This window comes from Setaria italica, chromosome I, assembly GCF_000263155.2.
Source record: "Setaria italica strain Yugu1 chromosome I, Setaria_italica_v2.0, whole genome shotgun sequence".
In the NCBI taxonomy this organism is placed as follows: Eukaryota; Viridiplantae; Streptophyta; class Magnoliopsida; order Poales; family Poaceae; genus Setaria; species Setaria italica.
In genome coordinates, this window is record NC_028450.1 from 4,266,170 (window position 1) to 4,291,134 (window position 24,965).

General features: G+C 42.8%; 3 protein-coding genes across 4 annotated transcripts; 1 reads left to right on the forward strand and 2 right to left on the reverse strand.

The window, feature by feature from the left end:
* Positions 1 to 1,696: 1,696 nt before the first annotated feature.
* Positions 1,697 to 5,362, reverse strand: LOC101756787 ((6-4)DNA photolyase). The gene is made up of 14 exons (XM_004951458.2): positions 4,941 to 5,362; positions 4,772 to 4,843; positions 4,608 to 4,688; positions 4,312 to 4,482; positions 4,154 to 4,225; positions 3,936 to 4,022; positions 3,750 to 3,848; positions 3,568 to 3,651; positions 3,402 to 3,488; positions 3,196 to 3,267; positions 2,645 to 2,758; positions 2,464 to 2,551; positions 2,155 to 2,250; positions 1,697 to 2,081 (listed from the first exon to the last, which is right to left on the reverse strand). Exons 1-14 carry the CDS (start codon positions 5,259 to 5,261, stop codon positions 1,891 to 1,893), a joined length of 1,635 nt encoding a protein of 544 aa, XP_004951515.1. The 5' UTR covers positions 5,262 to 5,362; the 3' UTR covers positions 1,697 to 1,890.
* A 369-nt stretch (positions 5,363 to 5,731) lies between these two features.
* LOC101757732 (peptidyl-prolyl cis-trans isomerase CYP95) lies at positions 5,732 to 15,897 on the reverse strand. 2 transcript variants are annotated; one of them, XM_004951460.4, is made up of 14 exons: positions 15,721 to 15,897; positions 14,735 to 14,858; positions 14,495 to 14,549; positions 12,223 to 12,302; positions 11,893 to 11,917; positions 11,184 to 11,222; positions 10,685 to 10,787; positions 9,683 to 9,825; positions 9,167 to 9,530; positions 8,984 to 9,096; positions 7,720 to 7,918; positions 6,803 to 7,636; positions 6,646 to 6,729; positions 5,732 to 6,403 (listed from the first exon to the last, which is right to left on the reverse strand). In XM_004951460.4, the coding sequence occupies exons 2-14, from the start codon at positions 14,813 to 14,815 to the stop codon at positions 6,043 to 6,045; spliced, it is 2,481 nt and encodes an 826-aa protein (XP_004951517.1). In that variant the 5' UTR covers positions 14,816 to 14,858; positions 15,721 to 15,897; the 3' UTR covers positions 5,732 to 6,042. The 2 variants fall into 2 exon arrangements, with proteins under 2 accessions (XP_004951517.1, XP_012704052.1); XM_012848598.3 differs by lacking the exon at positions 15,721 to 15,897 and adding an exon at positions 12,022 to 12,071 and having other exon boundaries at positions 5,732 to 6,412; positions 14,735 to 14,840.
* A 6,391-nt stretch (positions 15,898 to 22,288) lies between these two features.
* LOC101758681 lies at positions 22,289 to 24,493 on the forward strand. The gene is made up of 2 exons (XM_004951462.4): positions 22,289 to 23,187; positions 24,173 to 24,493. The coding sequence occupies exon 1, from the start codon at positions 22,485 to 22,487 to the stop codon at positions 23,184 to 23,186; it is 702 nt and encodes a 233-aa protein (XP_004951519.1). The 5' UTR covers positions 22,289 to 22,484; the 3' UTR covers position 23,187; positions 24,173 to 24,493.
* Positions 24,494 to 24,965: the final 472 nt, after the last annotated feature.

Genomic DNA, 24,965 nt, shown 5'->3' on the forward strand with positions numbered 1-24,965 from the left:
CTAATATTTTCTTCGTGTAGCATATTTATTGTTGTTTAATATTACGCATACATCCTCATCGTAAGCTGTGGATGGCACTCAGCTGGGGTCGTAGGATGTATCGACCGGATGATCTCGTTTCTACTCCCAGCCTCATCGTGCTTACTAGTGAAACCAAGGTAACAGTGGCAGGGTTGCCACTACCAAGCTTCTTTAACTTTATTCAGGCGAAGAGGAGGAATGGACATCACTTAAAGCCACTTCAGCATCTCAAACACCAAACTTATCCAGCCACGTATAATTTTTTTTTAAATGACCATTACTCTTTCATCAAGTGTCCGTTTCTAAATCCATTTGCATCATTGTGTTCTTTGAAATGAGATCAACAAAACAAGATCCATATATGATATGTTTTAAAATTATTTTATGCGGCTATAAAGTTATGTTGATTGTGAGTAGTACTTATGTACGATTGTATCAAATTTATGTACAGATTAGTAGACAACGATATACCTTATGTAGAGGTAACGTATAAAACTTGTACAATTATTATGTACCAACTTCTATTATATGTCTACTAGTTTAGTAATGAATTTATATAGAAACAAATGTATCAATTTATACAAAGATTGTGTAACAACTCATGTGCAAAGAATAGTATGTATAGAGACAATGTGTTTACTTATGTAGATAGTTCATAGAGAGACAATATAATGGAGGATAAAAAATATTTTAAGCAATTTATCTCATATTATGTTGAGAGGTTTATACATAAGTTGTCACGCACGTAATACATAAGTAGCTACTGTACTTTCAATATAAATTGCTAGATTATAAAAACTATTCCAAAACATATGTAACATGGGTCTTGTTTTATAGATCTTATCGTAAAAAAATACGGTGGTGCGATCAGAATTAAAAATGAACAATTCATGAGAAAATTATCGCATTTTATAGAAGTAAAATTTAAAAAGATTCTCGTGGGTGATGGTCCATCTCCCAACCGCCGGACTACAGGCCCTGCAGGTCGCGCGCTCGCGCATTGGTGCGACCCGATGCTCCTTAGCTTTTTCCTTGGGGCAGTGATTCCATTGCACGCTCTGTCTGAGCTGGCGTATCGTCCTGGTATTTTAGTCCCGAATCGTTTTGGTACGTTCAAGAAACCGGCCTTTCGCGATGCGTTTTCGGGTTTTTTTTTTTTTGTCGTAACCACACATTGCCTCAGTTCGTCGCTGGTACGAGCGCGAGGCGCACGGAATCGTTCCGTTTCGGTCTCTCTTCTCGCAGTGGAATTTGGGCCTGGCGTGCAATTGGGCTGGGATTTTAGCCCATCTGTCGATCGTCGCGTGGAGGCTACTATACATACAGTACACGTACACGCGTATGACAACGACATTAGTACCGTATCGTTGTCCTACTCTCAGCGAACCAGCCTCAAATAAGCGCGTCGCGGCCCACCATTCGGGGTTGGTAGGAGGGCAAAGATGGGCCTGAGCAGACGTTGTTAAAAGCGCGGCCCGGGTTAGACTAGTAGTGGGCTCTCTTGTGGCCCATTTCGATGACGGTCACCCGAAACTAATGGGCCCCTCCCACGCAGCTGGCTGGGCTCCTGCCGTGGAGCCTGCTTTACGTGGGGCAGCGTTGGTCTCGGCCCACCCCTCCTTCCAACTCCACCCCCCAAATTTTTTGTTTTTCCTACCAGACTCTGTTAGAGATCTCTCTTCCTCTAAAAAATACATGTTATAAATCTCTTCGTTCATTGTTGGTATAGATACTACAATTCAGAAAGGATCGCAAGTCATTTCCTTTCAGTTAAACTACTTCATCAGGATGCTACAGATGACTGCTGCAGGCAGTCGTTCGTTGTCACAGCTTAATTTTGTAATGTTGTCACAGGAGGGGATCTGCGCATCACTCAGCTCGACTCCTCTTCATTAGCTTGGCAATTGACGAGTTAGAGGCACCTTGGTCACCGTGAGACTTTTTTCTCCGTGACATGTTTGAGGGTTTCCCTCTTGAAGGGTTGGAATCAAGGCGACTCGACGCATAAGCTTCTCCCATCCTCTTTCTGCACTCTTTGCTTGCAGTCTCATGATCAACCACTGTAAAACCAAAAGAGTGTTCAAAGGTGCATTAATTATTTCTAACTACGTCTTCAGATAGTGTTCCTTTTACCTGGTTTCGGGTAGTCTTTGCCAATAATACATTTGGCTTTCTTCTGGATGCTAAGGGGAGCAGTCCAAGGCTCGTAAATGTACTCCCTCGGCATGTCTAAATTAATAGAATATAGCATTGTGCAAAAGAAAAATGTTTAGTTCTCTTTGTCCAAAAAAATGCTTTCTTCCGGTCAGATTAACCCCGAAAAAAGTGATCCAAAAATGGATTTGGCCTAAAGTTTCAGGATATGTCCGACCAAAGATTTTACCCACCCAATAGTAAAATCCAGCAAATAAAGCAAAAACGGAGTTCTGACTTCAGAAGTACCTTTCAGCGCTGGAATGAAATGTCTGATGTAGTTCCCATTAGGATCATACTTCTTTCCAAATGTAATGGGGGAGTAAATTCTGTGGTACTGTTTTATAAGATTGAAGTAAAGTAAGCAAACTATTAGGCTGAACAAAAATGTCCATAACCAATGCCATCTGAAGGATATGCGTTGTCTAACCTGATAGAAGAAGGATGAGCAAGACAACCACAGCCAATTGCCATTGTTAATGGCCCAGTCAGAGTCAATCAGTAGCCTTTCAAAGACATCACGACCTTTCTCCCAGTGGATAAACTTTAAACGGAAAGTTAAGAAGTTCGTCATGAGAAACACCAGGTAGATTGGAATTAGGCTTTGAAAATTACTTTAGGTACGTAATGTCATTGTCCACAAATCTTTAAAAAATGTCAATGTCCTTATAAAAATTTGTTATGCAACTAAATGGTTTTAAGATTCCACCAGCACAATACTCCAATGAATGGCTCATCAAAACAATCCAAAACCCATATTTTCTAATTGAAGAGATTAATGTAGCAAAATGGCCAATTCTCATGGACTTCCTGTTTCCTTTAGAAAAATTACAAAGTTGCCAAAAGACCAAATTTTAAATTACAAACATGTATGTTCTATCAAGAAGGTTTAAGTAAAACTACGCAAAAAGAAAAGGGACCAAACTAGGCATAGAATTCCCAGCAGAGTTTCTTATCCGAAGCAAGTTTCATATATAATACCAGATCACCACGCGTCAGGAAACAAGCAACTGAATGGCGTGCAAGGTGATGCATCCAGCCCCACTTCCTCAGCTAGCAGACAGTACACGAAAAGAACATTATCACATAAACACATACTCTGGTAGTTATGTGTGCTGCAATTAAAGTAACAGAAAACAGAACAAGGAGCAAAGTGCCCTATTCTTGCGAAGTTCACTAGAGAGAACCTGAATCATGATAGCATCAATCCATGGATACCCTGTCCGGCTGTCTCTCCATGCAACAAATAGCTCCTCATTCTCACTCCATGGAATCTAAACTAAATGGGATTAAGTTACAACTATGCTCGTGAAATGGCATCAGTGTATAGGATATGGTTCGAAGGAAGCAAACCTGCTTGCATATTTTGTTTCCTTTCATCTGATCAAAATTAGGAGTCCCAAAAGACACTGTGTAGAAGAAGTCTCGCCACAGCAACTGTTACAAGAACAAGAGTCATGCACTCAGATCCACCTTATAATAAGTCGTGCAGCCTGATTTTTCCTTCAAGCCCAATAAATGCAATTACAAATCACCTGGCCTGTCAATGAAACAGGTGGTTTTGTATAATTTCTGACACTCCTGTAGACATCCTGAATGCAGTGGTAAAAATATCTGGACGACAGGCAGCCAAACTGCAACATGACAATCCGTCTCAACACTGCAATCTAAGATAAATGGGGAAGAACAACTACCTGCACCGGGTCAGTGACAAAACTCACCTTGAGATATGGTGACAAAACAGTTGTTGCAGGTTTGAGGAAGGCAGATGGGTCACCCTTAGGTTTCTCAAACTTGGCAACCCATTCCTACAGAAACAAAAGAAAATCACAGAGAGATCAATTGTACAAACTTTAAAAAAAGAGATCAATTGTACAAACAGCTAACAAAAACCAATGGATGAATTGAATCAGGATATGCCATTCCAGAAGCACCCCACCTTATTTTCAAGTGATTCTTTCATTCTCCTCAGAGCTTCTGTCTCACCTCCTCGGAATGGCGGAATCTCCTCCTGCAAATGGCCATCCAGCAGTTCAAGCCCCATCGAGCAGCAACTGAAACACTACTTCTTTGGACCAATCTTGACTCCGCTCGTACCTGGCTGATATCCCCATACCCAAGCTCCTCCACTGTGGGCACGGGCAACAACTCATACTCTCCCGTGTCTCCAACCGGTGGGAGTTCAGAGTACTCCTCCATAAGAGGCTCAGGTGGTTCCCCAGCAATGGCGATGAACGATTGGTACGTCAAAGGCGGCCGACCACCGTTCTGCAAATGGGCAAAACAAAAATCAGGTAAGCGGTGAACTCCAAACATTTGGCCCTGACTTCACTGGTAGTCTGGTACCCGCTAACGAGTGTATACTAAGAGTAAGAGTGTTCGAGCACGAGTACCTTGTTTATGATTTCTGCTGGGTCGAAGAGGGTGTGGCTGACTGGCGTGAACACCTCGATCCCCGAAGCCATCGCAAAATCCTACACGAAAAAAAAATCTTCATCGGATAAGAACTTGTAAGAAAACTACTCGAGATAAGCGATCATGAGCAGATGAGACTCACCGTGACTTTCTTGTCGCGGACCAGCGCGTACGGCTCAGTGTCGGACTCGAAGCACAGCTTGCCGATGTTCCACTGCGATGCAATTGTAAGTATGTGCGATGTACCCGATGGACGAAGAGAAAATCCGTTAAATTTGCATCGGTCGCGGTGGAGATGGGCGGATGCTTACGTCCTTGAGGGCGGCGCAGACGGCGTCGGCGACGTCGTCGCGGGCGCGGAGGAGGAGGAGGCGGGAGCCGAGGCGGCGGAGGCGGGCGTCGAGGTCGCCGAGGCTCTCGAGGAGGAAGCGGACGCGGGCGACCCCGGCGCGCGCGGAGCCCGGGGACGCCGCGGCGGGGTCCGGGCGGAGGTACCGCGGGTCGAGCACGAACACCGGGTACAACCGCCCGGCCCCGCGGCGGGCCGCGTCGAGCGCCGGGTTGTCGTGCACGCGCAGCCCCTTCCGGAACCACACCATCGCCGCCGCCGTCGCGGCGGTTGCGGCCTCCATCGCGGCGGGTGCTATTGCCTGGTTGGGCGTTGGGACGCTCGGAAAGTCAGAATTGGGGAATTTTGCCGGCGTCGGAGTGGAGAGAGGGCGCCGGCCGTTGATGGGCGACTGGGCGGCGGAGGTTTGAACAAGGGAGGTAACCGTAGCGAGTGGCGCGGGGACTGGCCACGTCGGTTTCCTTTTGGCCGTTCCAGTCGTGCCACACGGGATCCGGTGCGGCTACTTGGACTGCTAGGCCAGAGTGCGGCAGACAAGAGGGAAAACAAAGCCAGCGTACTAGAACATTCACCTTCCCAAAACCGCAAAATTAATGCGTTGCAAGCTGTATCCATGCACCAGATTTAGGCAATGCAAGGTAACACACTGAAAACAGCTCGGCTCCACAAGACAAAACACAAGTATACAAGCACACGTTACATAAAAAACAGTCGGTATTTGTCTAAAGAACATCCGGGGAAATGCAAAAGGAATAATGGCATCCAAGAACAAGATATTATTATGATTCTCATTTGATTCCACCGACGAATAGAAACCGTGCAACATGTTCTACAAAAACATATGCTAGGCACAGATTATTTGTCTGAAGACAACTGAACCGCATCCAAGATCATCATCCCAAACAACATATGCAACACTCTACAGCCATAACACCACCAGGGGCTCCTCAAGTATCAAAACGGCTTCTCTACCGACTACCAGTAGCAACTTAATTTTAACATAAAGTGCCGATGGATCGATCAACAGCCAATGCCAAAAGGTAGTAAAAACATTTCACTGCCCCCTACTTCCCAGCAGAATCTGGGGAGCCATCTCCGTAGGAAACCAGGCCTTTCTTGCCTCCAGGACTTGGGCTTGCAGACACCGAACGGGACTGGGATGGAGACGGGGACCGAGACTTCTCATCACTTGCACGCTTAGGAGACGGGGAATCTGGTGGGGACCGATCATGTGCTGGTGGTGGAGACCTTGATCGTGACCCGGACAGGCGGCTCCTGGAGACTGACCGTGCACGCTCACCGCGTGACCTTGGTTTCCCGGCAGGGGGCGAACGACTCCGTACAGGGCTTCTGCTGTAGCCACCTCCCCTTCGTCGCTCTCTGTGGACAGGGCTGCGTGAGGTGCTTCGGCTCCTCCTCCTGTACCTACTATGCCTCAAGTGGTAAAATAAAAGAAATCATGACATGGAACCAACTCAGAAATACCTTGAAATAAAATTTGATTCGATCATGCGTGTCATACATTTAAGTTAAATATCCACATAAAACTAGCACTTGTTCAGAATTTGGTTCAATGATGTGTGCATCACAAATAATACCAGAAGCTTGATATCCATAAAAAAAAAGACCAGTTGTTAAATTATCACATATAACACCAGTTCATTTACCTTGGTGATGATGGTCTGCCTCTGGGTGGGCTTCTATATCGTCGAGGAGGTGACCTATGGCGGGAACCCCGGTAACCCATGTATCTACAGAAGGAGAAAAAAATAATTGAAAAATCCAGCATAAATGAAGCAAAAGCTCAAACTTTGATTAAATTACCTGTCACGGTCACTTCTTCCACCATAGCGATGCGAGCGATCAGCAGAAGGTGAGCGATATTGTCTTGCAAATGAGTACCGCTGAGTAAAACCACGTCCCCTCCTTATGCGTTTTGGAGACCCATCAGGAGAGCCAGTCCTGGATGGGCTCCTCCCATTGTTTGGTGGTGGTGATATTGCCCTGCGAGGTGGACTGGGACTTCTGCTAGTGTTCCTGCGAGATCGACCACCTCTTACAGGGCTTCTGCTCACACTTCTTCTAGGTATTCTCACAGGGCTCCTGCTCAGGCTTCTACGTATATTCCTTCGGGGACTTCTCATCGGGCTTCTCCTGGCAGGCCTATGTGGGCTCCTTGAAAACCTAACAGGGCTCCGGCTAACACTTCGCAATGGAGATCTTGAAGAGGTCCGGGTAATGCTTCTTCTCTTCTCCACAGGTGGGCTTGGGCTGACACTTTTACGTATATGAGTCCTCTCCGGGCTCCTGCTTGGAGTTCTTCGTTGCATGGACCTAGCTGAGCTCCTGCTAATGCTTCTTCTTTGAGCTTTAACAGGACTCCTGCTTATGCGGGGAGTCGGGCTTCTGCTTGCCTCTCTGGGTGAGCTCTTGCTGGGGCTTCTTCTAGCAGGGCTCCTGCTGATGCTCCGCTGTCTAGCTGGACTCCTGGTTTTACTTCTTTTGGGAGCACGGACAGGACTTCTACTGCGACTATGGTGAACAGGGCTCCTGCTAGCTGATCTCTTCGGGGTTGTAATTGACCTTTTGATCGGGCTTCTCCTTGGACTGATACTCATACTCTTGCTCATTGAGTGATTAGCACTCATGCTCTGGCTCCTGATTATCAATGTCAGATGAAACACCGCTTGCAGAAGCAGTAAGCACAAAGAATGATTGATGTGTGAAGAAGTATAGGAAACCTAGATTTGCTTCGATTGCCAGTTAGAACAGGCATGGTAGCTGCATTCCTTTCAGTTTTTGATTCATTAACGCCATTATTATGGATCTCCCCATTTTGCAGGGGGGAGTTGTCTTCTTGTGCCGGACTCCTTGGCATTCCACTCATTTGTTGAGTTGATGTGGCTTCCTTCAAAACAGCAACTGCAGCAAGATTTTCCGCTGAAAAGAGAAGTGTAGATAATGATTAAGAGTTAAACCAAACATATGCCACACAAACCTAGCAAGGATTATAAATCCCTTTCTGCACAGATGCAGCTACCATGGGCTGCTTCTTGAACAGTGGGTTTGATTAGATGGCCAGTTAGTTCAGTACAGATGCTACATCATCATCATGCCATACAGGTAATGGAATAACTATACAGATGCAGCCATGATCTAAAGCCGACTCCAACACTCAGAATACTTGATGTTTGGACATGACACGGTCTGCCTTTGGCCATTTTTTTTCACTAAAATATATTTAAAAATCCAGCAAAATTTTGAGATTGTGGAAGTCTATTTTAAGACAAATTTACGCATATGATTCTCATTTTCCAAACTATGTACTCCCTCCATCCCAAATTGTAAGTCGTTTTGGCATTTCTAGATTCATAGTTTTTAGTTTTTACTATGTATGTAGACATGGTGTATATCCAGATGCATAGCAAAAGCTATGAACCAAGAAATGCCAAAACGACCAATTTGGGACGGAGGGAGTATTTTATAAGCTATTGATAGCCAGTATGAAAACATTGACCAGATCATGTGCCAAATGTGAAGTATTTGTGAAGGGGCGCAAACAGTCAACCGTATCGATATGACATCCAAACAAATCATAGATAACACATAGTCTCAAATACAAACTAAACTTGTGCCCCGCATGCCAGAAATTGCATTAATTTACAATTTGAGATCTCCATGGAGATTTCTACCCTTTCATTACTTTATGAAATCATTCTATCGGTTTCTTGAAATACAATGGAGAAGAACTATTATGTTGCACCTATACAGCTCATTACTGATGAGTGATGCCACCCTAATCTTACATTACAAAGGATTGCCTGATGTGGGTACATAGTCTAAGTTTATGGGCATGTTACCAAGACTGAGTTCATAAACCTAAGTACCTAACTGAGAAATGAAAAGAAGTTAAGGAACCACTTCATTTTACTCTTAGTGAAATATAGAAGCAACATCAACATGCATAGGTGTAAAGAATATTTAGGCGAAAAGAATAGAAATTACCAGAAACTTGAGATGATGCCTTGGACTTCCGCCCACGACGGTGTCGCTTGCTTCTAGCATCCTCAGAGCTGCTATCACTCTCACTTTCAGCTTCACTGCCACTCTCTAACATCCTGTTAAAGAAAGAACACATGTTACAAATCAAAGGTCTGAAATGTTCAATTTGACAATGTTAGCACATACCTTTTTGACTTGTGTTTTGATTTCCTATCACGCTTCCTCCGCCTTCTCTCACGCCTATGGTCGCGCTTTCTTCTTGAACGCTTGTGTTTATTTTTCTTTGTGTGTCTCTTTCTGCGCCTTCGTCTGTCATCACTTGAGCTGCTGACATCAGATGAGTCACTGGAGTAAGTATCAGAATCGCTCTCAGAATCCGATGATTCAGTCTCTGACTCAGAAGAGCTATCTGATTCCGAATAAGAATATCTCCTCTTCTTCCTTTTCCTTTTTGAAGACTTTTTACGACGTCCCTTGTGTTGTCCTTCATCACTTTCCTCATCGGAAGATATATCCTTCAACAACTTTGATTTGGCAGCCCTCTTTTGATCTGTATGACCATAATCACATCAAAATGATGTTAAAAAGGTAAAGATACTGGCGGCCTACCTTACCTACATGCAAAATAGGCATGATAAAATCCTTAAAATGATCAACATTTGCAGCAAAATTTCTACCAATTGATGAGAATTAGTGAATTACCATGTTTGCGGTCAGTGAGCTCCCCACAATCTACTATCCTAACTGGAACAACGGGAGTCGAATCAGGTGCATCCACATCAACTTGTTCGATCCTCTTCAACACATCATTTCCAATGACAAGCTTGCCAAAAACAGTGTGTTTTCTGGAACACAGTAGAATATCATATTATCACCAAAACCATAATAAGTCAGAAAACCATGGAATTCATAAATGAATTTGTGCTAGACACTATAGAGGCTTCTATAAACTAAACAACATGCTACATTCCAACATGAAAAAACAAAAGAAGAAAACCAAAACTAAGTTTCATTCCTTCCTTACATGCAACAAGCGGACAGGTTCACTTCTAGTCTATTTTTTTTAAAAAAAAAGGGCATTCATATAACAGGAAACAGATTTCCACACTGCAAAATTCCACACAGCCATAGTGCATAATTCCATTCACCACCCCAAATCTAATAAAGATACAAATGGTACTCCAGAAAGTAAAACTGAATGGATGACACATACAATACAAAACTACCAATTTCTTACATTTCTACAAGCAGGGTTGTTCAATTTGAATTAGGCAACAATGGAGATCCAAATACCCTACAAGCCAACAAGTAAAAGAAGTAACAAAGAACTATTCTTCTGTAGTTCCAATGCTTGACAAAAAAAGATAATTAAGCAAATGATGTTCTATTCAAGAAACAATATATCACTTACTATTACAGCTTAGAATTTTAGTTAGGATGGGAAACGATGAATACAGTTTGGTACTAAACACTAGGGGTGTTCAAAACCCTAGTTGAAGCAACCAAAACCTCGCGCAGGAGGGGGGCACCCTAATGAAAACAACAGTCCAACAGACAAATGACCAGCGCTTAGATGAAGGACAAGTATGCTCCAAAGAGGCAATATAGATGTAAGATTAATGGCTCAATTGATGTGGTCTAAAGATTTATTTTGTACAATGCTAAATCACACTGTCATTCAAATTGGAATTGATCGGAACAAACCTGTCAAGATGAGAATTAGGCTGGAAAGTAATACAGAACTGGGAGCCAGTATCTGCCGTTGTCAACAGACCACGATCATCATGGCGTAGGACACAAGCTTCATCTGAAATGCAAATAATACAAACTGCTTGCTTAGAGCTAATAGATGTATGAGTTTTCCAAGAACAATTCAATGTGAAACGACCATTCATGCACCTAATAAAACTAATAGAACTCTCTCAAGGGTATGGAATGGAAATATTCGGCTACAGTTATGATATCCTCGATGGACAAACATTGTGAGAGGTATTCACCCAAGGCCATAGACAAACATAGTGAAACAGAGGGAGTGCTATATTTTTAGAATTTTGATGCATTCAGTATACATGTATAATAACAACATTTTGACTGGTAACTCGTAGCCAACACTCTAAATCCTTACACAAAAGGTTGTAAGGTTATTTTTAGTCAAAATATCCACCAATATAACGGATGTCACACCAAGTTAAATGATTTATACCTGCAAATTTCCCACTATATATGCTTTCTCCACCAGACCCTGAAATACAGTTAAATAATAGTCATTTCCACAGACAAAATGTAAAACAGGAAGGTGTGCCTATGCGTGCGAGGTAGAATCACATCTAACAAACAGACCTAATGTATAACCGAAACGCTAACTAAACACAGTCAACATGCATCATCATGTAAAATTAATAAATAAAAAATAAAGCAACCTATATGGCGATGCATACAGCAGGATCTAGGAACAAATCATGAAACATGGAAGCAAAATTAGTCTTAAGCAAATTTGAACATTTTGAAACCGTTATTAAGACCATTATACCAGGATTAGACATGAAAAAAATTGGGACTGCTGTAATATTCTACAGAAGAAGAGTATATGATAAAGAATATTATACAGTAGAGAGGAATGGCACAGTATATCATAAAATCAAGATGTAGGTACATTGTGATAAGATAGAAAAATAACAGCAAACACCATCAAGATGAGCATCAGCAGGCTGTAACCACAACTTACAGGGAGTGTTATGCACATGCAAGCAATTTAGGTGAGATAAGAGCATAAATTTATTCCAATAAGAGAACACAAGAAAATGAGAAAGACCATGGAATGTGGGGAGTCGAGTTGCAACTTTTTTTCTCAGAAGGAAAAGAAATAGAAAATTGCAAAATTGCAAAATAAAGAACCAATTGTGCAAACTCACCACTTCGTTTTGCTAAGTCACCTCCCTGGAAAAAATAAAGCACCCATCAGTAGATAAGATTAAGAAAACCATTAACTGGTTTTTCCACTAATTATTAGAATAGCTAACATAAATAAAAATGCATACAACCTTAAATACTATATGATATGAAAAGCAGTCGATATCATCTGTCTTGCATCCTACATCATGAAAAAGGAAACAGGAAACTGACTAAAAACAGAACAAGACAAAGCTAACCAAATTCTAACCATGAAATACAAACATTGTACCTTATAAAAGACTGAAGCAAAATGCACGAACACAAATTACACAGAGGAAGAAAAAACTAACTTGTGCCATGATACCCTTGATGACACGGTGGAAGGTTGATCCCTTGTAACATAATGGCTTCTTAGTCTTTCCCAGCTCACCTAAAGCATGCAACATTAATTAGCAAGACCAACAATGCTAAGAATTAGAGATGACTTAATTTTATGCTCAAATTTGAATATAATCTGCAAGGTCAAATTGCACAAGGTGGGGTGTAGCAAAAAGAAAGGTAACCACTACATTATCAGACGATTGCCACAAAGAATATTAGTATTTTAACCACTGCCAACACTATTGTAGTGTGATGGTAAGCTCCCCAGTTGAGGGAGACACCAACCAGGGTTCAAATCCAGGTGGCACCAAAAATGTCCCCTTGCTGGCAACCCAAAAAAATAGTGGCAGGGCACCGGCCTGTGGCACCTGTGGTTGGTTTAGGCCCTCCTACCAGGGGTAGTTGCAGTGATCACCAACCCAATGGGTCATGGTTGGCCCAGGTTACGGTGCAGCCCTATCGGGTGAAACCGGGGCTCGGGTTTTCTCGGCCAGCTTGGTGAGGTTTCTTCTCAGTTGTATGCAGCGGGGGCGGTGTTTCCCCGGCCAGTCAAGTTTTTAGTATATTAACCACTCATAACATATTAGCATTTTTTGTTGCTAAAATAAGCATTAGAGTTTAGAATGCAAGATATGGGATAAGAAGTATACAGCTGAAGTTATAATAGCATGTGAGTATGTTTGTGCCGACTGTTGTACCCAAGTTCGAAATCTTCACTTTACATCCTAATTTTACCTTTATAACAAAAATATAATATCAGAAACTGTCTGCCAAATTACAACGGCCAAAGAAGAAACATCAGCCAAGATGTATTATGCATTTTGTTCTACTTGTAATGTGTAACGTGTAAAGAGACTCACTTTAGTTAATCATCGCACTGCAATGTTAGATTAGGTTCTCAGATTTCGGAAATATTCAAACATAGTCACGGAAGTATGGAATGGCAAATGACAGAATTGAGATTTAAATAATATTGTAAAAAACTACTTTTAAGCAAGACCAACAAAGATCATAAGGACTGCCAAGTGACAACAAAAGGGACTAGTAGCACCATAACTTCAGTGATAATTGCTCTGTGCAGATAACTAAAATAAACATTAGTAAGAGCAGTAATAAAAGCATACAAAATATGTTATTCTTCCATGTTGGAAAGATGCTATTCACTACCTCCACTAACCACAAATACAAGTCCATTTTGGTTTGTCCAAAGCCAAATTCTTTACAGCTTTGACCATCAATATCTAAAATTCACATAGATTGACATCTCAATACAGGTGCTACTAGATTCATCATGAAAAATAAATCCATAATACATAACTCCTTTTATTTAAAATTACATAGTATTATAGATATTGCTAGTCAAAGTGACATATTAGGGTATTTCAAAAAAAAGTGACATATTAGAGACCATTGTCAATGTTCTAATGGACTTATATTTGAAATCAGATGAAGTACAACATCTGTGCTTCCAATTTCCAAATAGGCAATGCATTTTCTAGACAACTGAAATTGTTGCAGCAAAATCAGAAAAGCAGAAATGGTTCCAGACATATTTGAAAGAGTGAAATTTCACAACTCACCCCAAAGTAATTAAAAGAAACTACACTTAGAACTTGAAAATACACTTGTAGCTGCCTAAAGGTAAATGAATTACAATTTGCACCAGAACATTACAGATCCCAGAACCTCTTTCTGTGAGACGGTACTTATTGTGACTGTTCGGATGGTGTGTTGGCACACCTGACTCTCCCTGGTAAGATCCACATCTAGAGAAACAAGCGAAATTGCAAGCTCTAAAGCTAGCAATAAAAAGTGTAGTTACTCGCAGCAAGTGCTTAACAATGGAGAATTTTTAATGATTTAGGAAGAGTAAGTAGTTTTGTGAATTTGCTACATTTATGGTACTACTAAAATCTTTATAGCATTGTTACTTCAAATATTTAATAGTGTGAACAGCATGGTAACAAAAGCTTCAGTATTTTTTTATGGATGCATTCGCGAGACCACAATCATTACAAAATGGCATCTAGATCAACATGTCCAATTGCCATACAAACCAAACAACTTGGTTAGATGATCACATTTCATATTTCCTAATGCCCAAGATAACAAAATATGTACACATGGCTCCTAGGCTCCTAGCGCTTAAGTATGTTATCCTATAGTAGCTATCACAAATAATCATCTACAAGTAACACTAACCACCAGATGAATTTATATTAATTTACCAAAAAAAGTTACCTGTGCATAAAGCTCTGAATTTCTCAGACGTCAGGGGCGCAACGTCAGCAAACAACTGCAAGGAAAGGCAATTTATGCTATTCAACAGATCAAGAAAGCAAATACCATCTTTAGACTTGCTATAAAAGGACACAGCTACAGCTCCTGATCTCTATAACCCTAGCCCAGGCTGAAAGTCACGGTTGCACTAATGCACTGCCACTTGAATATGTATTAGAGAAATAGCAACAAGAAACATACCTCAAAGATCATTCTTTCACTATCCTGTTCATCACCTATGGATACATCCAGAAAGACAATTGGGTTCCTCTTTCTAGCCATATTCTCGAATGGACACAATCCCTGAGCCAACTGGAGCTCCACACTGAATAAATGGAAAGATTGGGACAAAGTAAGCATTTGGTGAAGGAAGTGGTAAATATGGCATTGCTGCACTGGCCAAAATTTAATATTACATATAGGAACCCCAGTAAATAGTTGTCAGTAACCATCCTTCTCAAAAAGAAAATTTGGCATCACAGTAGCACAGATTTCCCTCTTTAATGACACCATATGCCTTAAAACCTGCCTGCGTTTACATAATCAATAGCTTCAACTTCAAGAACCTACTTTCAGTACATAAATGCAATATCTTTTGCAGTCTTCTAGCAGAAATTCGCAGCATGGAGCAGAGATGTGCAGATAATACACAATTCCACTAGCTAACCAGCTTCTACAACAACCCATTGCAAGAAGACAAGCAACAAGGATGAAAGGCAATAAGAACACCCAAAGCCATCCAGCCACCCCCAACCTTTGTGCAAATAACATAATTATATCTCGCAATGCTTGTTTCAAGCTCTGCATGTCTGTTCCATCGCAGTCTACTGTCTACATCACTTAGCGCCAGGCAACACTAACTTGATCAATCACGCAGAGCAACATCCAGGCGCCACGCCAGGGATCTAAGCGCCGCGTAGCGAGCGGACGGAGCTCGTAACACGAGGCAAACACACTCATCGATCGCAGATCAGGATCCATGCACCGCGCCACAAACCCTGAAAACCCCACAAAACCCTACCGCAAGTACAGCCCTAAACCCTAGAACCTCCAATCCCCATCCAAACCCCCAGAGCCCAAGCGCGCACGGAACGCCCTGGACCCTCAGATCGGCACGCGTGAGCCAGGGCCCCGCGGCGCCCGATCCGGTGACGACGAGGCGAAGCAGAGCAGCAGAGAGCACGAACCGCGAGGGGAGGGTCCGGGGTGGCTCGACGGCGCCGATCGCGTCGGAGCCGCGCGAGGTCTCGCGGCGGGGGAGCGGGGGTGTCTCGCTCGCTCGGGATCGGAGCGCGGCCGCAGCGCCGCGGCAGGCAGCTCCACGCGGCCGCACAAACGGAGTGAGGTGGGATAGGAGAGTGGAGGAGCGCAGCGGCGGCCAAGTATTACCCTACCCCCCCTGCGCTTGCAAAGGGGGCAAGTACGGTTTTGCCCCCGCGGCGCGGGGCGTCGAGCACCACTCACTCGAGTCATGTGGGCCGGAGTTGTGTGTGAATGGTTCGTTCGAGTCATCGAGATCATCTGGCGTGAGGCGTTGGCGGGCCGTGAAAATGGACGTGCACTTGCTTTCAACAGCCCAAGCCCAGCACTGGAGGAGAAGTCTTCTCTTTATTTTATTTTTTTCCAACCTCCCATAATAACTCCCCCATGAAAAGCTTCATTTTTACCTCTGGGTCGTTTTGGCTTTTCACGTTGATCTATGAACCTAGAAAAGCCAAAACGATCTACAATTTGGAACGCATGGAGTAGTATGCAAGAGGGTTCATATTTCTTGCATCCAATTCACACAGATTATGGATTGTCTTATTTTTCCTAAATACTCCATTCGTCCCAAATCACTATTTGTTTTGATTTTTCAAGATTGCTATGTATCAAGGCATCTAGATACATATCTAAAGTTATTCATCCAAAATGAATAATAATTTAGAACGGAAGGAGTACATAAATTTTAGACATAATGTATATCTAGGTGCATATTAAAAAATATATATAAAAAAGCCAAAACAACCGCGGGGTAGTACAAAATAATACTTGCGGTGGCTTATAGTGATTCTTGCGTAGACTCCAAAGCTTTCAGAACTCGACTTAGGGGGTGTTTGGAAATCAGGGGCTAAAGTTTAGCATTGTCACGTCGGATGTTCGGATACTAATTAGAAGGACTAAACATGAACTAATTATAAAACCAACCGTAGAACCCATAGGCTAATTCGCGAGACGAATCTATTAAGCCTAATTAATCTATCATTAGCAAATGGTTACTGTAGCACCACATTGTCAAATCATGAACTAATTAGGCTTAATAGATTCGTCTCACGAATTAGACTCCATCCGTGTAATTAGTTTTGTAATTAGACTATATTTAATACTCCTAATTAGTATCTAAATATCCGATGTGACATGGCTAAACTTTAACTCCCCTTGAGCCAAACACCCCCTTAGAGGAAGCATACTGGACACACCATTGAGAAGTATTACTGGAAACACTTTGCCACTAGCACAAACACGCGCACATCATACATCTGGAAGCACAAAAAACAACTTGAGCTTAGAGGTACAACACACCAGATTCTATACTTGCAACACCTTGGAAAAGAGCAAGTGCCTTGATAGCAGTTGTTTCATATAGTGCTAAGTAGATTTTCCGAAGATAGGGGAAAGGAAAAGGATGGTTTTGTGAAACAACGGTCCCATAGGTTAAATTTTAGACGTGTGATACTTGTGATTGACATGCAACTCAAAACTTTCATTTGTTCTATCCACAAATTTAATATAATCGAGAGAGAATTTATAAGATTAGTCATTAAAGGTTGCATGTTTGACCTTTTTAATATTACATGTCAATCCATAAGACAACATGTAAGATGGCACCAATATATTTGCCCAAATAAAACTAAACCTCAATCTTCGAATGATGACACATGGATTCCATCGGTTGAAGGTTGGTCTTAAATAGATGGTAATGGAACCTTTTTGAGCAAACAGGTAGAGTGGTGTGAAAATTCTTGCTAGAAATTGTAAAGGGGATATTTTTGCTAGAGTACGCACAGGTTTAGTATGTTTTTTTGCTTGGTAGGCATTGTCTCAATTGTTTTAGTGCAGGCGTGCTAAATTATTCATTTAGCGGTACGCGTGTCCTTATCTGCAACCAAACGTCCATTGTAACTTTGTCAATCTCAAGATCTGTCACAACAATCTCTTATGGACATTCATATAGAAAATATGTGCGTGCATATGTTCCATTCAAGATCTATGAATTCTTGGAATTTTTGTACCGATTTGGTATTTTTATAATTTAAATAGAATTAATTATGATTTTTTAGATATTAAACCATCTTTTCATTATATTTAGAAAATATAGGCAAAACCCCCTTTTAACCCCAACTGAAGGACTAAATTTATTTGATTTATAGCTGGTTTTCAAGATTGATGCCCAAAATCATACTTTGATGATAGTTCTATGGTAAAAATAGGCTTATTTTTGTTATATAAATTGACACACGAGACGTGATGGGGCACCCAATTGTTGTGGGGTCCGAATCCTATGGTGAAGGAAACTAAGAGCCGTCGCTGCTGTAGCACCCCACCTCCACCACCGTTCCCTACCCACCTCCGGCATCTCGCTGGAGGCTGGGGGGAATGGGAATCCATCTCTAACAGTTTTGTTTTTAGTAGATCAAGTCTAGTTTAGGATTTAGGGTTCTCCATGCCGAGTTTCTTGTTATTGGATATTTGTTTCCTCATTTTCCTTTCCAGCAACGGACGAGGAGGTAGGGTAGATATGATCTCTCCATGGCAACTCCAATGAAGATGAGGGCAGCATCAGCAACTTCCTTGGCATGATGATATGGAGAATTAGGTTTCCGGATGGCGACATTGAGGCAGAGATGATGTTGCCGTCGCCATCGTGGAATAATTCTCTCTAGCCCCTTCTCCGTTTTGTTGTGGTTAGACCTAGCCACGACAAAGGAACAATGAGAATAAATTTGCCCCTCAAGCCGATTATATTTGGTTTTAAGTTGGGAAGATTAGGCTCAATTTTCCTTATTCTTTAGTGGCAAAAGAAAGAAGGAAGATAAAGAAAGAAGAACATCATGCTCAATTTTTTCCTGCAAGAATGTTGGCCGCCATTCTCTGGGCACCTGTTCTCAGCCTGATTGCTAAGTATTTGCCTGTGTGGTCATCCATATGAATCTTCATATAAGTTTGGAATTGAGTTTTGGAGCTATATATTACATGAGTACCATACTGTATTCCAGAATGCTTGTAACATGAGGGTGTACTTAGCTACAATTTAATATAATTCTTCTTTCACCTAAAAAATGTGTCGAGGCATACATTTTAGCATATAGCTATTCTAATGAAATGTGATGCTATCATGCTACTTGTGGATGCATGAGTCTGCTTTGTAGATGGAGATAATTGTGATTTGCAGGGAGAGGAAGAAATCGAAGGGATGCAAGAGTTTCCTCCCTTTTAAGAGAAAATTCCCTGTGCGACACGAAAGATAGACCAGTTTCCTATTTGACACTCGGAATTTCAATCTTCCTTAGTTGACATCATCCTTATTTGACATCAGCTCTAAGATTCGTACCTTCTGTGACACTACCGTGAGATTCACTTGCTGATGCTGATGCCGTTAAGTTGGACAGTAAGTTACCAAAATGCCTCTACGTGAGATTTAGTTCCTTCTTGGCATTTTGTACGCAAACATCATTGTTGTGGGGTTTGAATAGGGGTTGGGATAAGGAACGGGAAATAAAATGGGATAAGAAGGGGAGGGTACGGGACTGAGATACGAAATTTTGTACGCAAACCCATGTTTGGATTTTCTTTGGTTTGGATTAGGAATAGTTGTGGGGACCACACTAAGTGCAAAGTAGAATAACTGGTTACTCCCGCCTGTCTACAACCTTCTACTGCTCCAGCTCACTTTTCCCCTTCGCAGCTAGCTGCCCAGCTCCGTCAGCAGTCCTACCCATGCGGCAAGGTGTGAGCTGCAGCCGCTGGTCTGGGGCCTACGCGCGGCGGCGCGTGCGATGCGAGCTGCGGTTCCGGTCCTCCGCGCGCCAGCTTCCGTGCGACGCTGGCGGCAGCTCCTGCCCCTGCGCGACGGTGGCTCTGAGCCTCTGACCCTACACGCGGCCGCGGCGTCAGAGCCCTGCTGCCTGCCCTGCGTGAGATTTCCCCCGCGCCTGCTGCCTGCCCTGCGCGCCCGCCGGCGTGGCTACCCGCTCGCTCACTCGGCCGCGCCCGCGGCCCACCTGCCCGCGGGTAATGCATCTGCGCCCACCGCGCACGGCTGCACGCCCACGCACGGCTAGGGTGTCCTGGGTGGAGTCGGATGGGGAAGAGAGAGAAGGCTCCGTCTTCTCTCTGTTCGTTTCAGCTTATAAGCCGGCCGAAAAGCTGAAACGGCTGATTTGTTGTGAGAGAAAAATATTATTTGGTGGCTGATAAACCGACTAAATAAGCTGAAGCGAACAGGCCGAAGATCAGAAGAGGCTGCTGACGACTTGCTGGGCGGATGGATAAGGGTCCCATGACAAGGGTATTTTGGTTCAAACGTTAACAATCTAATAGTGCTGCGGATAAGGAACGATTCCGGTTAACGGAACCGACGGTAGTGTCCAAGGCACGGAATTTTTAATTACGTGTCAAACAAGAAATATTGAAATTTCAAGTGTTAAGTAAGGAATTGGTCTGTCTTGTCTTCTAGTATCATACAGAGAATTTTCTCCTTTCTTAGCAGCTATATTAAAATTCAAGTCTTAGCAGTTAAGTAAGGAATTAGCCTGTCATGCAGGGAATTTTCTCCTTCCAAATGAAACAACAAGTCTTAGCAGTTTAATAAACCAGTTTATTTATCATTAAATATTTTAGTTATATTAAAATTCAATGGATGCGATTTGTTTAAGTCTTCTAGGAGGTAGTTCTTTAAAAGAGCCAAGAAAAAGAAATAATTCTAGCAACACTAATCATCGATATGAACTCAAATGCACACTGAAATTGAAACATTTGCATTTTGCTATGTTGACATCTTATATCGATGCGAAGCTCAAAGAGGGACCGTCACCGCCTAAAACTTATAAGGAAACAGGGATACAAGATCTAACTGAGGTATATTTTCATCAACAATGACATGATCGGACACATTAAAGGGACAAGCGCCCCCACCCCCAATATTTACATTGAACTCTTTGGTCCCTCGAGAAACATTCCTAGCTTCACCCCTGAAGAGTGAGCCTTCTCGCCAATCCGATCTTATTGAAATATGAAATCAAATTTAACAGTCAACAATTGAACATTAAGGCAGGTGCATTGTTAGTCCTTTGCTACGTGTGTCCACGATTAGTGTTCTTGGCTACGAGACCCTACCTACATGAATCCATTAAAAATTGTTTCATAAAAAGGTTGCTAGAAAATAATAGAGAGATCCAAGAAATTTCAAAAAGAGCAACCCATGTAAAGTGTGTTTTTCATTTGGACAATAAGTGATCAATATATGTATGTTAAAGCGATCAAAGGTTGAATCAATCTTTACCTAAATAATACTCGACACATGAACAACTCTAGCGTGACCGCGGGTTATGATGCCAATGTGCGTAAATGTGCATGAAAGGTCCATTGAAATGTGGATGGATAAAAGATGCCAACATCTATCATAATGCAAAAAATAATGTTGAACAAAAAGATTTTGTAAAACATAAACAAAAAAGAGAAATAAACATGTAAATAGTTACTGAAAAAGAGGAATCAACATGTGAATCTTTTTTGTTTCTCCTCTCATAAGTTTTTATTCAACAGATTTTTTTGCATTATGATAGATGAATAGCTGATTGCATTCTTTATCCATCCATTTTTGATAGATTTTTTATGCATATTTAGATGTGCTACCGTGGTTGGTGGCACAATAACACCCTAAGAGCCGGTACCTGAATATATGCAATGGGATATTTTTTTTAATAAATCATAAGATTATGTCATAACTTGCAATCTCATTTACCAGAGCACTTTCACATGTACTCTCCCTCAAGGCATCCTCACTTCAGTCAATCAATGGATTGAGAAATGTTGTCTCACTATCTTATCCTGAAGTCACATGCATCTACATAGCTTCTTTTCAAGTTGCATTGCATGGCATGCCCTGTGTTATGTTTGGTTTCGGATTATTGAACTCAATCACTCCTGTATACATGTCGCATAAAATATCAAACTCTAGCATTTTTTCCATCACCCGATATTGAAATGGTAGGTCAACCGACTTCAGGTAATGTTGCTACAACTCGCAGCATCTCACATGTGATGGTTGTGTTAAGACATGTTTGATAGAGTCTCCAAGTGATTCTATGTGAAAAGTGATTTTTTGGAGTAACTAAATTACGCGCCTAAAAATGTTGCTCTAGCAAAAGCGTTAATGGTTATGTGCCTTAAAATGTTTTCTTTAGGGAAAAGTTACGAAGGAAGTAATCTGCAGCAAGTGAATGGGAACTTAAGAAGTACTTAATTTTTTTTTCTCCCGGTATAAAAAAATACTAGTTCATTTTAATAGATCATGTAAGTAAATAAGACTTAAAAGTCAGGTTGCCCGCTTAAACTAGAGGCTGTTATAGATGCCCTAGCAAAACTAAAAAAAAGCTCGCATGGTACCATCCCTCCGCTCCCAGAATGAAAGGGTTTTCCCTCCCAGTATAAAAAAAAAATACTAGTTCATTGGAAGAGATCATTGTACAGAGCTTCCTCCGCATATCAGAAGCAGAAATTCAATTCTTCTCCCGTGTAAAAATGAAGGAATACAATGTGGCACACGAACATCGACCGGCCGCCGCACCAAGGCAAGCAAGACCGAGCCATGTCCGCCTAGATCGGACCGCACGGCGAACCACTGCTACTGCCTGTGCCGGAACGCGTCGCCCAGTCCAACTCAAGCCGCACCAAGACCGAGTCACCAGCCATGTCCGCCTTGGCGCTGGGCGCCGCCGGCACCTGGCCGGAGGCCATCGTCCAGTGCCTTCTCTTCCTCCTCGCCGCGGGCATGCTCGTCGCGCTCCACTCCCTCCCCCGTCGCGCCGCCCTCCGCCTGCGCCGCTCCAGCGCCGGCGGCGGCGGCTCCTCCGCGGCCCAGTCGCGCCGGCACTTCGCGCAGGGCGCGCAGCTCCTCGCCCGCGCGCGCGCCGCGGCCCCCAAGCCCCCCGGCCCGCTCGCCCGCGCCGCCCTCGCCGAGGCCGACCTCGCCATCGCCCTCGACCCCCGCGACGCCGCGCCGCTCATCCTCAAGGCCCTCGCCCTCGACCTCCAGGGCCACCGCCTCCCCGCGCTGCGCGCCCTCGACGCCGCCCTCGCCCCGCCGCTCGCCCGCTCGCTCGAGCCGCGCGAGCGAGGGGACGCGCTCGCCAAGCGCGCCGAGATCGCGCTCGCGCTGCACCGCCGCCGCCGGCTCGACCAGGCCGCCGCGGATCTCGCGGAGGCCGTCCGCCTCAGTCCTGAGAACGCCCGCGCCCACGCGATGCTCGGCGAGTGCTACGAGAGGAAAGGCCAGGCCGCCCAGGCCCGGGACGCCTTCAAGACCGCCGCATCCATCGACCCGAAGCTCACCGCTGCTCTCGACGGTCTCCGTCGGGTAGACGGGGGCGACGAAGGCAATGGAAGTGACTGATGTAAGCAAACTTATATAATCTTAATTCCTGTTTACTGCTGCCTGCAACTGCAAAATATTGCACATCACATCTATATATAGGACAAAGATACATAATTTGCACATGAAAAAGGAAGTCCTTTTTGGTAAGCTTGTAAGTAATTACTCCGTAGCATGAGGGCTGTAAGCCAGCAACATTACTTCACCATATTATCGAGATTACATATGCCAGCAACAATACATAAGCTTGTAAGGAGTATATACCAATATTATACGGTCTTTAAGTACAAAAAACTATATCACACCATAGTCCATAGCATGAGGGCTGCAAGCCAACAACATTACTTCACCATATTATCAAGTTCAAATGATTATTTGTACTATCTTGCCTGATCTTCTTCTCGAGGGGGTGAATAAAACATGGATCCAAGCTTTGTTGTCCTGTCCTAAAAGTAACCCTCAGAAATTCAGAATAGTCAGGCTTGTGTGTTTTGCTGGCGGGGACTGAAATTGCTGCACTTCAAGCTTTCGAGAACTGTTTTCTTACCAGCATAAATAAGAGGCCCTCCCCAGTCACCACATTTTATCATGATGAATACTGGCTGCTTGATTACAAATATTTTATTGAGAATACTATATCTATTCAGAATTAATACTGGTTACTTGATCACAACTTATAAGGCTTCATCGATACAGTACTGATGCCCAATGAGCGATATGCTTGTATGGTTAGACTCTGTTATCTTTGACAGTGTACTGCAGGACTGCAAGACCCTATTATCTGTGATGTTGTGAAAAAACATTGTTAAATTTTGAAAGCCTGAGATACAACAGTTTCAGCCTATTATCTTTCTTTGCAAACGGTTTTTGCTAAGACTTACTTTAACTACCTCGTGCAAGGGCAACTGATTTTTCATTATTGCAATTGGAGTCCCTATGCACGCTCACTACAGTATCTGCTTGGTGTTTAATCGAAAACTATAATTGCAATGTTTCTTTGTTTCCAGGATCCTGCTACTGGTGAACATTAACTTCTGCTGTATATTTGGGGTGGAGTGCACGATACCCTTGACCTTGAGGTCCAAAAGTGGTAAATGTGATATGTCATGCAGTCTTTCTGTTACTCGTTACCTTGAAGATGGTACCTACCTTGGTTCACCATTGTATATTAATGGATTTGCATTTTTAGTTGAATGAAGTTTATGATTTGTGGCTCATCTGTGGGCTCTACTGGTATTGATTCATTTTAAATATGCTCTGTCTACATTTTCCCGGTGTTTTGTTCCTGAATGCTTGTCTACACTCTACTGAAGGATGAAATGATTGCATCGTTGGTGTCTAATGGTATCTATTTGCAGGGTTGGATTTTCCCTTTATACATTGTCTCTGTTCTTTTGAATTTTGCTTATGGATAGTTTTGGCACTCAATGAGAGATGATTCGTGTCGGTCAACAGAATTTGTACATAACTGGTCTATCAGTACCTCCTTGTTAGATACACTATAAAAGAGAACACCCATCATATGTTGAGGAAGTCTAATTATATGGATACAAGATAGATACCTGCATTTTTGCCTGCTTTATCAATCACCAAAAATATTGCATATGTCCAGGTCCTGATAATCTTATAAGGATTATCGAGGTTGTTTATTTAATCTGTAATGGAAAAACTGTTGTTCATTCAACTTTTTCTACTTTGAGCTTGAGGAATGGAGGTACTATGGCCCCATTTTCTTCCACTGACTTCTTTTTAGCACCCGTCACATCGTATGTTTAGATACTAATTAGGAGTATTAAACGT

What these genes read in the sequence shown, in the direction of transcription:
- LOC101758681 (XM_004951462.4), top strand. Translation starts at nt 22,485, where the DNA reads ATGTCCGCCTTGGCGCTGGGCGCCGCCGGCACCTGGCCGGAGGCCATC.
- LOC101756787 (XM_004951458.2), bottom strand. Translation starts at nt 5,261, where the DNA reads ATGGAGGCCGCAACCGCCGCGACGGCGGCGGCGATGGTGTGGTTCCGG. An exon ending in TCCGCGACAAGAAAGTCACG is followed by an intron (nt 4,689 to 4,771) that starts GTGAGTCTCATC and finishes TTTTTCGTGTAG; the next exon opens with GATTTTGCGATGGCTTCGGG. An exon ending in TTTCATTCCAGCGCTGAAAG is followed by an intron (nt 2,251 to 2,463) that starts GTACTTCTGAAG and finishes CTATTAATTTAG; the next exon opens with ACATGCCGAGGGAGTACATT.
- LOC101757732 (XM_004951460.4), bottom strand. Translation starts at nt 14,815, where the DNA reads ATGGCTAGAAAGAGGAACCCAATTGTCTTTCTGGATGTATCCATAGGT. An exon ending in GTGAAAGAATGATCTTTGAG is followed by an intron (nt 14,550 to 14,734) that starts GTATGTTTCTTG and finishes CTTTCCTTGCAG; the next exon opens with TTGTTTGCTGACGTTGCGCC. An exon ending in GCTCACTGACCGCAAACATG is followed by an intron (nt 9,531 to 9,682) that starts GTAATTCACTAA and finishes ATGGTCATACAG; the next exon opens with ATCAAAAGAGGGCTGCCAAA.